Source organism: Heptranchias perlo, chromosome 15 (genome assembly GCF_035084215.1).
Source record: "Heptranchias perlo isolate sHepPer1 chromosome 15, sHepPer1.hap1, whole genome shotgun sequence".
NCBI lineage: Eukaryota > Metazoa > Chordata > Chondrichthyes > Hexanchiformes > Hexanchidae > Heptranchias > Heptranchias perlo.
Genome location: NC_090339.1, coordinates 53,446,566 through 53,461,539, shown reverse-complemented (window position 1 = coordinate 53,461,539; position 14,974 = coordinate 53,446,566). Strand labels below are relative to the sequence as shown.

Below are 14,974 nucleotides of genomic sequence, written 5' to 3'. Positions count from 1 at the left end.
GCATCTCCACATCGAGAATAGGATAAACACGACATAGCTCAATCAGCGTGTCCCTCCCATATAAAGCAATTCTTGATTCAGTTCATCATCATAGCGCATTAAGCGATTGTTAACTCCAATTAAAGCATGACTCACATATTCGTTTCACCCAATAATTATTTGACCCACATTCAGGGAATAAAGTCGAAAAAGAGAAGGCTTACAATTTTAAACCATTAAAGAGTGGTTGTAGATGAGTCAGCGTTGTCGAGCCTCTGTTTACGGTGCTGAACAACCTACCCCTCTCCTCTTCCCCCCCCCCCGCCCTTCTCTATGCTCCTCCCTTTTTGCTGTGACGGCGGCATAGCTCTGCAGAAGACTGCAAAGCCCAGGGTGCCCCCGAGAGGGCGGTGCCTGCTGGGCGGGAGCGGGCGGGAGCGGGCGGGCGAGAGAGAGAGGCGGTGCGATCTGTTGTGGGTGAAATGTACGAGAGAGAGTCAGTAACAGATCAGCCTCTTGCAGCTTGAGGAGGTGAGGGGGGGAGGAACAAGAGCAGAGAACGCATCCTGCTGCACCAGTAGCGCTGGTGCCCAGAGGAAGAGGGAATCCCCTCCCCTCCCCCCACACACCAAAAAAAGATACAATTTGGCAACATTTAGTAACAAAAAATCCCCACGACCATTGTTCCATCCGCCGCTACAGCTGATCCCCGGGACACTCGTTGACAGAAGCAAGGCGATAGCGCTGTCATTGATCAATCCAGGACTAAGCAGGACGGAGCGTCAGAGCCGTGGGCAGGACAAGGCGAGGCGTCTGTAAACGCCGAGGATTAGAGAGGGGAGAGAGAAACAAAAGCGGGGGTTAAGATCGCGAATCCATCATGGGTCACCCTCCGCTGGAATTCAGCGATTGCTCGCTGGATAGCCCGGATTTCAGGGAGCGGCTGAAATCTTACGAGCAAGAGCTGGAGGGCACGAGCAAATTCATCAAGGAAGTGATCAAAGACGGGACCTCGCTCATCAATGCCATCAGAAGTGAGTATTTTACGGCATAAACCCTGAAACACCGGTAGGGAGAGCATAGGAACTGATTTTTTTTTTCTTCCCGAGAGGTTGGGTGGGCAAGAGATAGTAAAATCGCTAAATGTGGGTGAAATGGGGGGGTTTTCTTGCTTGTAATTATTTCAAAGGAGTAGTGTTGCTGTATTTGAGAATTTGCGGTAGGTTGAACACAGGAGAAGCCTGTTGTAGTAGAGTTATACCCACCGCAGCCTCCTTGCTGTAGGAGAGATAGCTGCTGCTGTGCATGCTCATATATTTTTAATTCCACGTCTTATGCCCCGTTTTGCATATGCGAGTCGGGGTGTCTTGCGAGATATCTTTCCACGGTGACAGCAGCCTTTAACTGGGTTTTGTGTTTAGTAAGAGATGTTCTTCCTGTTGCTGCAAACCAAATTTATCGGTGCCAACAGAGAGCGGCCGATAGACAGATGGGATGGAGCAGAGACCTTGAATGTGTTGGAAATGTCACCGTTTGTTGGAACTGAAGGTTCCTGTTAACTGTTTACTAAACCAATAGGCTATTCAGGCTGCCAAACCCGTGTAGCATCAAAATTGTTTGCAAACTTCCAAGCTGGCCTCTGGGTTGCCATTTGTAAGTTAGGGGGACAATTTGTGACCAATTTCTCCCCTAAATCAGTCGATACAATCTTGTAAGGAATCTTACAACACCAGGTTATAGTCCAACAGTTTTATTTGAAAATCACAAGCTTTCGGAGGCTTTCTCCTTCGTCAAGTAAGTGTGGGATTCCATGGAAGGTACCGCATATATAGTTAGAGAACAATGCCTGGTGATTACAAATAATCTTTCCAAGGCAATCATAGCAGTCGAATAGTGTTCAGACAGAGACACATTACATACAGGACTACTGAATATACAAACGGTCAGAACCCAAAGACAGACAGAGAGAGAGAAACATCCGAAAGGAAGAGAAAGAGAGAGAATGATCAGTTGTATTAAAAACAGATAACTCTTTTTTCGCTGGTGGGGTTACGTGTAGTGTGACATGAAGCCAAGATCCCGGTTGAGGCTATCCTCATGGGTGCGGAACTTGGCTATCAATTTCTGCTCGATGATTTTGCGTTGTCGTGTGTCTCGAAGGCCGTCTTGGAGAACGCTTACCCGAAGATCGGTGGCTGAATGTCCTTGACTGCTGAAGTGTTCCCCAACTGGGAGGGAACCCTCCTGTCTGGCGATTGTTGCGCGGTGTCCGTTCATCCGTTGTCGCAGTGTCTGCATGGTCTCGCCAATGTACCGTGCTCCGGGGCATCCTTTCCTGCAACATATGAGGTAGACAACATTGGCCGAGTCACAGGAGTATGAACCACGTACCTGGTGGGTGGTGTCCTCTCGTGTGATGGTGGTATCTGTGTCGATGATCTGGCATATCTTGCAGAGGTTGCCGTGGCAGGGTTGTGTGGTGTCGTGGACGCTGTTCTCCTGAAAGCTGGGTAATTTGCTGTGTGTGTGTGTGTGTGTGTGTGTGTGTGTGTCTCTCTCTCTCTCTCTTTGGGTTCTGACCGTTTGTGTATTCAGTAGTCCTGTATGTAATGTCTCTGTCTGAACTATATTCGACTGCTTTGATTGCCTTGACAATGGGCAGTTGGAAAGATTATCTGTAATCACCAGGCATTGTTCTCTGACTATATATGCGGTACCTTCCATGGAATCCCACACTCACCTGACGAAGCAGAAAGCCTCAAAGCTCGTGATTTTCAAATAAAACTGTTGGACTATAACCTAGTGTTGTAAGATTCCTTACATTTGTCCACCCCAGTCCATCACCGGCATCTCCACATCATGGATACAATCTTGATTATTGCTGCTTTGTCAACAACAACTTGAATTTATATAGTGCCTTGAATGTGGGAAAATCTCCCAAGGTGCTTCACAGGAGCGTTATCGGACAACATTTGACACTGTGCCACATGAGATATTATGATGGCTGACCAAAAGCTTGATCAAAGAGGTAGGCTTTAAGGAGCGTCTTAAAGGAGGAGAGGGAAATAGTGAGGTTTAGGGAGGGAATTTCAGAGCTTAGGGCCTAGATGGCTGAATACACAGCTGCCAATGGTGGGGGGGTGAAGGGAGTGTGGGGGGAAGGGGGTGCAGAAAAGACCAGAGTTGGAGGAACACAAATCTTGGAGGGTTGCAGGGCTGGAGGGGGTTACAGGGATAGGGAGGGGCGAGGCCACGGAGGGATTTGAACATGAGGATGAGAATTTTAAAATTGAAATCATGTGATACAATATTGCTTATTGTCAAATTGTGTATTAAAAGAAGCAAGGGAGGAAATAGCAGAGGCTCAGACCATCATTTTCCAGGCCTCCTTGGATACAGGCGTGATGCCAGAGGATTGGAGGCCTGCTAACGCTGTACCGTTGTTTAAAAAGGGAGAGGGGGATAGACTGAGTAATTATAGGCCAGTCAGTCTAACCTCGGTGGTGGGCAAATTAATGGAATCAATTCTGAGGGACAGGATAGACCATCATTTAGGTAGGTACAGAGTAATCAGGGACAGTTAGCATGGATTTGTTAAGGGAAGGTCGTGTCTGACTAACTTGATTGAAATTTTTTTGAGGCGGTAACAAGGAGGATCGATGAGGGTAGTGCATTTGATGCAGTCTACGTGAATTTTAGCAAGGCTTTTGACAAGGTCCCACACGGCAGACTGGTCAAAAATGTACTAGCCCATGGGATCCAAGGGAAAGTGGCAGGTTGGATCCAAAATTGGCTCAGTGGCAGGAAGCAAAAGATAGTGTCCGGGTGTTTTTGTGACTGGAAGGCTGTTTCCAATGGGGTCCCTTGCTTTTTGCGGTATATATTATTGATTTAAATGTAGGGGGCTTGATCAAGAAGTTTGCAGATGGTACAAAAATTGGCCGTGTGGTTGATAGTGAGGAGGAAAGCTGTAGACTGCAGGAAGATATCAATGGACTGGTTGGGTGGGCAAAAAAGTGGCAAATAGAATTCAATCTGGAGAAGTGAGGTAATGCATTTGGCAGGGCAAACAAGGCAAGGAAATCCATAATAAATGGGAGGATATTGAGAGGTGTAGAGGAAGTGAGGGACCTTGGAGTGTATGTCCAGAGATCTCTGAAGGTAGCAGGACAGATAGATAAGGTGGTTAAGAAGGCATACGGGATACTTTCCTTTATTAGCCGAGGCATAGGCTATAAGAGCTGGGAGGTTATGCCGGAACTGTATAAAACACTAGTTAGGCCACAACTTGAGTACTGCATAAAGTTATAATCACCACATTGCAGGAAAGATGTGATTGCATTAGAGAGGGTACAGAGGAGATTTACGAGGATGTTGCTAGGAGGGGAGAATTTTAGCTATGAGGATAGATCGGATAGGCTGGGGTTGTTTTCTTTGGAACAACGGAAGCTGAGGGGTGATTTAATTGAAGTACACAAAATTATGAAGGGTCCAGATAGTGGATAGGACAGACCTATTTCCTTTAGCAGAGGGGTCAATAACCAGGGAGCATAGGTTTAAAGTGATTGGTAGAAGGATTAGAAGGGAGCTGAGGAAATTATTTTCACCCAGAGGGTGGTGAGGTTCTGGAAATCACTGCCTGAAAGGGTAGTAGAGGCAGAAACCCTCATCACATTTAAGAAGTACTTAGATATGCACTTGACATGCCATAACCTACAAGGCTACGGACCAAGTGTTGGAAAGTGGGATAAGGCTGGGTGGCTCTTCTTCGGCCGGCGCGGACACGATGGGCCGAATGACCTCCTTCTGTGCCATAAATTTTTGAATGATTCTATGAATCGGCCTTTCAATTGTGTTCTATGATATTGCTGTTCAAAATCCTTCTCCCTTCCAAAAGGAATTCAATAAGAAGTCACTTAGGCGGTAAATTGCTCTGGGTGCTATGTGTAGTGATATTGTGAGTGTGTTCATGGATTATTTCCTCTGGTCAATATTCCGAGTGAAATCATTAATACATTCAAAAATATTGACCCAGGTGAAGCCTCCACAAAGACTTTTACATTGTTGCAATACAGAGCAGCCAGGGCAATCTTTGTGTTACAGGTTTGTTGATAATATATAGAAGGTATTTTAAAGAGCATGGATGGAGTTATAATGCAGAATTACTGTAGATACTTGTTACACAGCAGTCCATGTCCCTTGTATTTGCAGCTTTTTATATATAAAAAAATCTTTAATAAGTAGCAGCAAATAGAATTCGTAATTGATTCAAATTTCAACTACGTTTCCTGCAGAAGCTTTCGTTTTATTTTAAAAAAAAACTTGTTCTGTCTCTGGTACTTCATCTCCTGTTTGCATGTCTGCCTGCCTGTCTCTGGCACCTGTACTCTGACTTGCCTCTCTTATCTGCTCATATAAGTTGGGTTCAATGCCTACTGCTGTGGTTCCATATCTCCAACTGGTGCAGCCACCATATGTTACATGCCATTCTGTGCTCAAGAGGATGTGGCAATGTAGTTGCATGTTTTATGGCTAGTTGTGTTGCTTACCGTGCTGCTTGAGAGGAGCATGTGGGGTCTGCCCAGTGAAGGTTCAAATTCATCCTTGCAGTAGTTATGGAAGCTTGAAGTTTTTAAGGAGCCATTTCATAAAGAGGAATGCCCTGCACAAGGAACTATAATGCTGGTTTGTTTTGTCTTTCACTCTTTTCCTGGCAAGGACCGGATTGGTGTATTCCTCCCCCATCACCCAATACCGAAGTCATATGATCTATTGTCACTTAAATTTTTACAGTTGAATGAACTTGATCTGAGAGTGGAGACTGCAGGTATTTGTGGGGCTTAAAGTAATCTGGTTTTATTTATTCAGCCTCTCCAGTCAACTAGTCAATTAACAAAAGATGTTAATTTCTTTTCAGCTGTTGAGCACTTAGTTTTGGTTGAACGAGCAGATTATAACATTTTTATCATCTTTTAACCACAACTTTGTAAGTGGCTTCCTGTCGTCTTAGACAGGGTTCTTTTTGAAAATGAGTAACTGGAACCTGCATGCACTGATTGAGCCCAGAAGTACCAGCTGGGAGACTTTCAATTCCTTTGTTTATGGGGAATATTTTTGTGATACCTTTCTCTCCTTCCACCCCCATGCACCTGGTGCCACTGCAGTCTGCACTCCATATACTTTTTGGTCTGGAGAGTGGGTGATGCAGCTTGTCTTTAACTTCAAAAAACATGATCTTTTCATAAAACTCACCAATAATTCCATGAGCTAATTGATAACAGAGCTTTCTCCTTTTGAAAGGTGCGCAGGAAGGGATCAAGGGGAAAGTCAACATGCAGATGTTCATTTAAATTTTGATGTTTTGTAAGTAATCTTGTGGTATTTGTAACTCATGAGCCAGGAGAAATCTTTGCTGTTCTTTGAAATATGCAGTAACATCTTTTGCATACACCTGAGTAGACTGATAGATGGGATCTTGGTTTAATGTCAGATCTGAAAGATGGCACCTCCAACAGTGTAGCAATCTGGGAAACTGTCCATTGAGAGAATGTGAAACCGGATTGATATATTAAAAATTTCGGCAATGGTTTTAAAATGGGATTTGTGTGTCAACCTGCCAAAACTGGTGGCACTTTTGCCTGAGAGTCAGAAGGTTGTGGGCTCAAGCCTCTTGAGCACACAATCTAGTTTGACGCTTCAGTGTAGTACTGAGAGAGCACTGCACTGTCAGAGGTGCTATTTTTTTGGATGAGACATTAAACCGAGGCCCTGTTTACTGTTCAAGTGGATGTAAAAGGTCCCGTGGCAATACTCGAAGAAAAGCAGGGGAGTTTTCCTGGCTAAAGTCATCCATCACCTAAAGGCATCATAAATAGATATTCTGGTCATTAGTCTTTTTGCGGAACCTTGTGCACAAATTGGCGGCTGTATTTTACAACTTTGAGGATGTGGTATGACTTTGTATAAACGTGCTTGCGCCCTCCTTCCCTTTGAGTTTGCAGAATAAAGCTCCCTTGAGCCCCCAAATATACTCCTACTCCTCAACCTCAGCAGAGCACTGCCTGGTGCACTTGCTGTTTGTACACTCGAAGGTTGATTGGTTGGTCTGACCAGTCCCTGCAAAAGGATGACTCATTAGTTTACTCTCTCTGTCCTCAACCTATGGTGAAATGGCTCTCTGGAAAGCTGTTCATGCAGTGGAGGTAAAACTAATATGACTGAGCTGCTCTCCACAATGCATCATAACGATAATGCCCAAACATTTGAAACATTTAGGAGATTTTATTTGTTTACATAAGTGGGTGGAATATTTTGAGTTTCTTAACTCCGAGGACTGCACTGGCCTTTCTACACAGAAATATAACTTGTTATGATCTCTGCATCTATTTATTCTCCTCTAATATATTATACTCCTGTGATGTATTGTTCATCATTAGTAACTTCCACAGAAACATTTGCAGCCTACGTGTATTTGATTTGGAGAATACTTGACTGGCTGTTGAATGCAGAATGTGTTCTGTATTAAGGGGCAGCATGCATATAACTCTTGAATGAGTTACTTGTTTCCCCACACGTTCGGGACAAATTCTGGATTCAACTTTTATTGCAAATATTACTGTAAAATCTGGTGCACATGTCACATTTTCATGCATGTTTTTATATATAGGAGTGGCTTATACACTTGTAGATTTGCATGTTGTCACCCAATGGTGCAGTAAAATAGAAGAGGAGGAAAAATGGCCAGGTAAGAATCTAAAGGCCAAAGCTGCGCTCTCATATGGTCTTCGCTTCATGTAAGATTCCTTGTTGTAGGTTACTTATAGACTAGGTTGGCCGGATCTTAAAGGGACACTTGCACCAAGTGATACTTGTGACTTAAGCTGAAAGACCAAACAGCATTCCAGCCAGTCTGTGACCAAATTTGTAGGTGAAAAGGAATGTATAGCACTGCTATTGTTAGATCCCATAGCACTATTTGAAGAACAGAGAAGTTCTCCCTGGTGTCCTGGCTAATATTTGTTCCTCAACCAACATCACTAAAACAGATTATCTGGTCATTATTGCTGTTTGTGGGCGCTTGCTGTGTGAAAATTGGCTGCCGTGTCTCCTACTTTACAACAGTGACTACACTTCAAAAGTACTTAATTGGCTGTAAAAGCACTTTGGTTTTGGCCCTGAGTTCGTTCTTCATTACAATCATTGAGCTATTTAACACACGCTTTTTGCATGCTATCCAAATATTGATAAAGCAGAGCAGTTTTCAGTCTAGAGTGGCTAAACTAAAGAAAGGGAAACTTCACTTCCCACTCCATAAATATAACTAATGCAGAAGCCAGGGAAAACAGGGAGGGGTGCAAACAGAAAGTGCTTGTAAAATGGAGCAGGGAGGTAATGTGATTAAACTCCAACAGTGATCTTGTACAGTGATAGAAATCACCATTGCTCATATAAATAGAGGAGGAGAAAGCGGTGATGTTACTGGACTCGTTTTAGTATATTTGCACCAATGTGCTGTAGAAGAAAAAGTGGCACTTGAATCTGTATTTTCACGTTGTACCAATAGATTACTTGTGTGATGCTCTTAATTCACCTCTTCAAATTACTGCCACCAGTGACTGACCTGTAATCACTGGTATCTCAGACCTGGTGGTATACAGCTCAAAATGCTCTTTCCAGGCTCAACCCAAGTCTGGATGGAGAGTGGACCTAGCATGAAAATTTCACACACCTGCCAGTTTCCCCAAATTCTGGTGACACTACCAGAAAAGGTAGACAATCTGAAATATCAATATTTGTAATGAAGGGGCAAACTGCATTGCTTTGCTGTATTAGTGTCAACCAGTATTACTGAGTGGAGGTGCTTATAATTTTAAAATGCAGAAATTCAGAGGGGAAGTCCAGATCGTACAAGTACTGAAGCATTTGGTTTAAAATGCATCTCGTGATTAATGACTGCATGACAAGGTGCCAAGGTTAGAAATTGATAGTGTGTTTCGGACTGATGTCAGTAAGCACTTCTGCATATAGGGAATATCTTCCAAGTAGGATAGTGGAGGCAATAACTCTCAGCATTTAGAGTAGGAGAAATCACAGATTTATGTAGAAAGAGGAGCTGGATGGGCAAAGGGCCACCCCTTATCTCTACTTCTCCATGAGATATCCCAAGGACTCTTATTGTGTTCTTGTTTTGTAAACAGTTACCAGCTCAGATTTACACTTCAGCGTCTGTTGATGTGCTTCTCAACACGTAGGTATGAGACGGGGAAGCTTATTTTTCTTTCTTTTCCCCTCCTGAATTCTGATCTTCTGCGTCTTTGATACACGTTCATCTTGGACAGTACATTGATCTCCTCAGTCTGAATCCACTCGCGCTCAGTCAGAAATACTTAGTAATGAGTTTGACCTTTTTAAAAATTGTTGAGGTATTCAACCTTGGATCAGTGCGATTTTTGGCTTGCAGTGAAGTACTTCTAGGTCATGGAACTTTACAAACTCTTTCATGGAATTCTTATAGGATTAACCTACTCTCCAGACTGAGGAGTAAAGAGCATTCTAGCAATCAATCGCTGTCCAGCTTGCAGATGAAAGTGTGTGTGGTTTAGGAATACTTGATTTGGTTTCCAATGGAGCAGAAATTCTTCAGAATTAATTAACTACATTTCCTGGGGAGAAGAAATACGAACATATGAATTAAGAGCAGGAGTAGGCCATTCAGCCCCTCGGGCCTGCTTTGCCATTTGATAAGATCTTGGCTGATCTGATTGTGACCTCATCCCTACTTTCCTGACTACCCACTATAACCTTTGACTCCCTTGTTAATCAGGAATCTATCTAACTCTGCCTTAAAAATATTCAATGACCCTGCCTCCACTGCTCTCTGGGAAGGGAGTTCCACAGACTCACGACCCTCCTGAGAGAAAAAATTTCTCCTCATCTCAGTCTTAAATGGGAGACCCCTTATTTTTAATCTGGCCCCTAGTTGCAGGTTTAGATCCAGATGTTGTAAAGGGTGTGCCTAAGCAGAGTGACCACAGACAAGATAATTTCTCACTATCTCTATCATTAGCTGTTCTGTTTTAGCATGGTCCTACTGATTAAACAGGTTCTCCACAAGATTAGCACAGTAAGGATTCTGATCGGTGCATTAGGATCAGTCTTTCTTTTGCTTGCAAATATAAAATATTGAGCTCCTCAATGCCTGTATTGGTTAAATGCACTGCCTGGTGTAGCATTGGCTGCACAAATGAGGGAGGTCCCTGGTTTTATCCCTGATCTCAGATGGGGAGGTGGTTTGGTTGTTGCAAATGGCATCAGCACCACTGGGTTAGGGAGGGGAGCAAATAAATCGCAGCTCCCACTCCTGATCCCTATTCAGGGGTGGTGGTGGGGGGTGAAATCACATCGCATCATTTGCATGCATGTTATCATAACTGAAATATCGTCCAATCCTCTGGCTCTTCCCTCTTCCACTCCTAAAAAGTTTTGCCAAATACTTTTCCACACAGACAATGCCCCTTTTAATAGATGGTGACCTGTGAGCAGGCCCCAAACCTCCCACAGGCGCTCTCTACAAAGATGTTCTGTCCCAGCGATTAGAGGCATAATGAACCTAGAAAAGATGGGAGGGGGCTGTGATAAGAGCAGACGACAAACTTCCACATTCCCAGGACTTGTTTCTGAAACCTTAGGTTTTAAGGCTGAGGGAAGTGAGGGTGGAAATTTGCGGCGGTACTGGCCATAATCTTCCAAACGTCCTTGGATACGGGGGTGGTGCCAGAGGACTGGAGAATTGCAAATGTTACACCCTTGTTCAAAAAAGGGAGTAAGAATAAACCCAGCAACTACAGGACAGTCAGTTTAACCTCGGTGGTGGGGAAACTTTTAGCAACGATAATCCAGGACAGAATTAAGTCACTTGGACAAGTGTGAATTGATTAGGGAAAGCCAGCACGGATTTGTTCAAGGCAAATCGTGTTTAACTAACCTGATAGTTTTCTGATGAGGTAACAGAGAAGGTAGATGAGGGCAATGCAGTTGATGGGGTATATATGGACTTTCAAAAGGTGTTTGATAAAGTGCCGCATAATAGGCTTGTCATTAAGATTGAAGCCCATGAAATAAAAGGGCAATAGCAGCATGGATACAGAATTGGCTAAGTAACAGGAAACAGAGTAGTGGTGAACAGTTTTTTGGACTGTAGGGAGATGTACAGTGGTGTTCCTCGGGTCAGTACGAGGACCACTGCTTTTTTTGACACATATATTAATGACTTGGACTTGGGTGTACAGGGCAAAATGTCCAAATTTGCAGATGACACAAAACTTGGAAGTGTAGTGAACAGTGAGGAGGCTAGTGATAGACTTCAAGAGGACATAGACAGGCTGGTGGTGTGGGTAGACATGTGGCAGATGAAATTTAACGCAGAAAAATGTGAAGTGATACATTTCGGTGGGAAGAATGAGGAGAGGCAATATAAACTAAAGGGCACAATTCTAAAAGGGGTATAGTAACAGAGATCTGGGGATATATGTACACACATCGTTGAAGGTGGCAGGGCAGGTTGAGAAAACAGTTAAAGAAGCACGCGGGATCCTGGGCTTTATAAATAGAGGCATAGAGCACAAAAGAATGGAAGTCATGATGAACCTTTTTATAAAACATTGGTTCGGCCACAACTGGAGTATTGTGCCCAGCTCTGGGCATCGTACTTTAGGAAAGATGTGAAGGCCTTAGAGAGGGTGCAGAAGAGATTTACTAGAATGATTCCAGGAATGACTGACTTTATTTACGTGGATAGACTGGAGAAGTTGGGGTTGTTCTTCTTGGAACAGAGAAGGTTGCGAGGAGATTTGATCGAAGTATTTGAAATCATGAAGGGCTTAGACAGAGTAGATAGAGAGAAACTGTTCCCATTGGCAGAAGGGTCAAGAGCCAGAGGGCATAGATTTAAGATGATTGGCAAAAGAACCAAAGGTGACATGAGGAAAAACTTTTTCAAGACAGCGAGTTGACAGGATCTGGAATGCACTGCCCGAGAGGGGGGGGGGGGTTGTGGAGGCAGATTCAATTATGGCTTTCGAAAGGGAACTGGTTAAGTACTTAAAAGGAAAAGATTTGCAGGGCTACGGGGATTGGGCGGGGAGTGGGATTAGCTGGATTGCTCTTGCGTACAGCCGGCACGGACTCGATGGGCCGAATGGCCTCCTTCCATGCTGTAACCTTTCTATGATTCTAACCGTTAAATGGTTTCAGCAGTCATGTGGCCTGTGAACTGAAGTATAATCAATCTAGTGTGCAGGAAAATGTTCTTAATAAAACATTGAGATATCTTGAGGGCTTGTAATGAGGAACTTCCCTGTAATCTTTGTCAGGAGAGCTGTAATAATGGGAACTACAACAGGTGGTTGGTGACTCATTCGGAGCATCGAACCGGCTCACTCAAAACTGGCTTCCTTGACGATATATCGTATTTGATAATTAAATGAGGTTCAAGTCAGTAAAACCGCCAGGTCATACACTTGTTTTGGGTCAGCACGTAAATCGCACAACCAAATCAATGATTTAGATATGCATAGAAGTTACAACATGGCACTAGGCCATTCAGCCCAACCAGTCCATATCTGTATTTACCTTTCACCCGAGTAAATAGTCCTGATCATAATTGCCTACCGTGTTCCTGTTTTGCTTAGTCCTCTTTTCCTTCTTCCATTTATCAAGTCTCATCTTGAATGTTGACCTCAAGCACTAACCCTGAAAGTGAATTCCCAGCCTCACAACTCTCTGCTCTCTGTTCTAAATGTCTTGCATTTAATCTTGTATCTATGGTCCCTCATCTTTGAACGGCTGGAAACCGTTTGCTTCTATCTACCCATGTCCTATTCTTTCATAATTTTAAACACTTCCATCATATTGCCATGTGATCTGCACTGTTCTGGTGAAAAAAAGCCTCAGTTTTTCAAGTCTTTCATTGTATTTGTATTTCCTCTTATTAGGTAGATTCCGAGTCAATCTGTGTTGTACCATCTCTTAAAACCTCAATATCCTTCCTATAGTGCAGAGCCCAATACTGCACACAATTCACTGACTGAGATTTTATATAGGCTTATTACCTTTTGGCTTTTATATTCTATACCTCTTGTGAAAAAACCTAGAATTCCATTAGTTTTTAATGGCCTCATCAACCTGAGGTGATGTCCTGTGAATCTGTACTTCCAAATCCATAGCACCAATCATGCTTCCAATCAGAGTATAATTACCACTGTTGTTTTATCAAATGTATCACCTTGCACTTCCTGATATTGGATTTCATCTGCCACTTTTTAGATCGTTCTCTGACCTTATCAACTTCCCTTTGCAGCTTCCTTTGGTCTTCTGAAGAATTAACTACTTCTAACTCTTCAGGCATGTGGTAATTTCATCCTTAAAAGTTCTCAAAAATGTCCCTACCACTGGCCTGTAATTACCCAGATTATTTCTAACTCCCTCTTTAACAATAAGTACTACACTGGCCACTCCTCAGTTCTCCAGCACATATCTACACTCGAGCCCTGAAATAGAATTTCTAGGGCCTCAGCAATTTTCTCCTTTTTCTCACCCAGGATCTTAGGATGTATCCTTTCAGGGCCCTGGTGCTTTGTCTCATTTTAGCCTAAGACTGATCAATTTCAAAATTGACAGTCCAGTTTTTGGTGACAGTTGGGAGCATCAAAATGGATCAGTTGTGATCACTGCACCAAACACTAATTTTTATTAATTGTCCATCTCCTCTCCAAAGAGAGTTGCTAGTCCTTTCATTAACTTATTCTGGTATGGGCTAGCATTTCAAGTACACCATTGAAAACTGGGCAGATCAGGTTGATGCCACTTACTGCAGCGCTTCTAGCTGTTAACTTTGTAGCTTTTTAAGGATCGAACTGGGATCCTTCTACTTTATATGGCTGAGCAATTTGCAAATCAACGGAGCCATTGGAGGAGCCGCAATCTGTTTATAGTCTACTTTAGAGTATTGGTGTTACAGCTGGGTTGCAGATGAATCTTCTGCTCCTTACCCTGCTAAATAAACAAGAATATTGTGACTGGCATTTTTAGGTTTGGTCACCAAGGTTTGAGAGATTTCAACCACTGTTGGCTAACTAGCTGAACAAAATTAACAGGATATTTGAATTAACAAAGTAAGCCAAGACATGCCTACAGTGACTCTTGTTTTAGAGAGAGGAACTCATTCTCCAGGCTCCATTGCAACTGCCGATTTAATATAAAGAGCTCCAATAAGAAAGGTCAGGAGAGCAATAGTGATTGGGGAGCAGAAAGGCATTTCTACAGCTGCAGATGTGATTCTAGGATGGTATGTTGTTTCCCTGGTGCCAGGTCAAGGATGTCACTGAGCGGCTGCAGAACATTCTGGGCGGGAAGAGGAAGGAGAGAGTGAACAGCCAGAGGACGTGGTCCATATCGGTACCAACGACATAGGTAGAAAGAAGGATGAGGTCCTGCAGGCAGATTTTAAGGAGTTAGGAAAGAGATTAAGCAGCAGGATCTCAAAGGTAGTAATCTCTGGATTACTCCCGGTGCCACACGCTAGTGAGTATAAAAACAGGAGGATAGAGCAGATGAATGCATGGCTGGAGAGATGGTGCAGGAGGGAGGGCTTTAGATTCCTGGGGCATTGGGACCAGTTCTGGGGAAGGTGTGACCTGTATAGGCTGGATGGGTTGCACCTCAATGGAGCTGGGACCAATGTTCTTGTGGAGAGATTCGCTAGTGCTGTGAGGGGGTTTAAACTAATTTGGCAAGGGGATGGGCACCAGGATGTAGCAATGGAAAGAAGAAACAAGGGGAACAAAGGATCGGGTGAGTCAGATAGTACTAGAGAAAGAAATAGTACAGGATTAGGTGGGATCAGACTAAGAGAGAGTACAAGAAAGTCTAAGACTAGTTTGTAGTGTGTGTGTAAACACACAAAGTGTGGTAAACGAGGTTGGTGAGCTGGAGGCGT

The 14,974-nt window shown here is 43.5% G+C and overlaps 1 protein-coding gene across 3 annotated transcripts in view; it reads left to right on the top strand.

The window, feature by feature from the left end:
- The first annotated feature begins 475 nt into the window (after window positions 1-475).
- ophn1 (oligophrenin 1) overlaps window positions 476-14,974 on the top strand; it is a 211,963-nt gene continuing 197,464 nt past the window's right edge. For all 3 annotated transcript variants that reach the window (XM_067997231.1, XM_067997232.1, XM_067997229.1), the window contains exon 1: window positions 476-1,013. In XM_067997231.1, coding sequence (XP_067853332.1) covers window positions 860-1,013 — 154 coding nt within the window. In that variant the 5' untranslated portion in view covers window positions 476-859. The remainder of the gene's footprint in view (window positions 1,014-14,974) is intronic.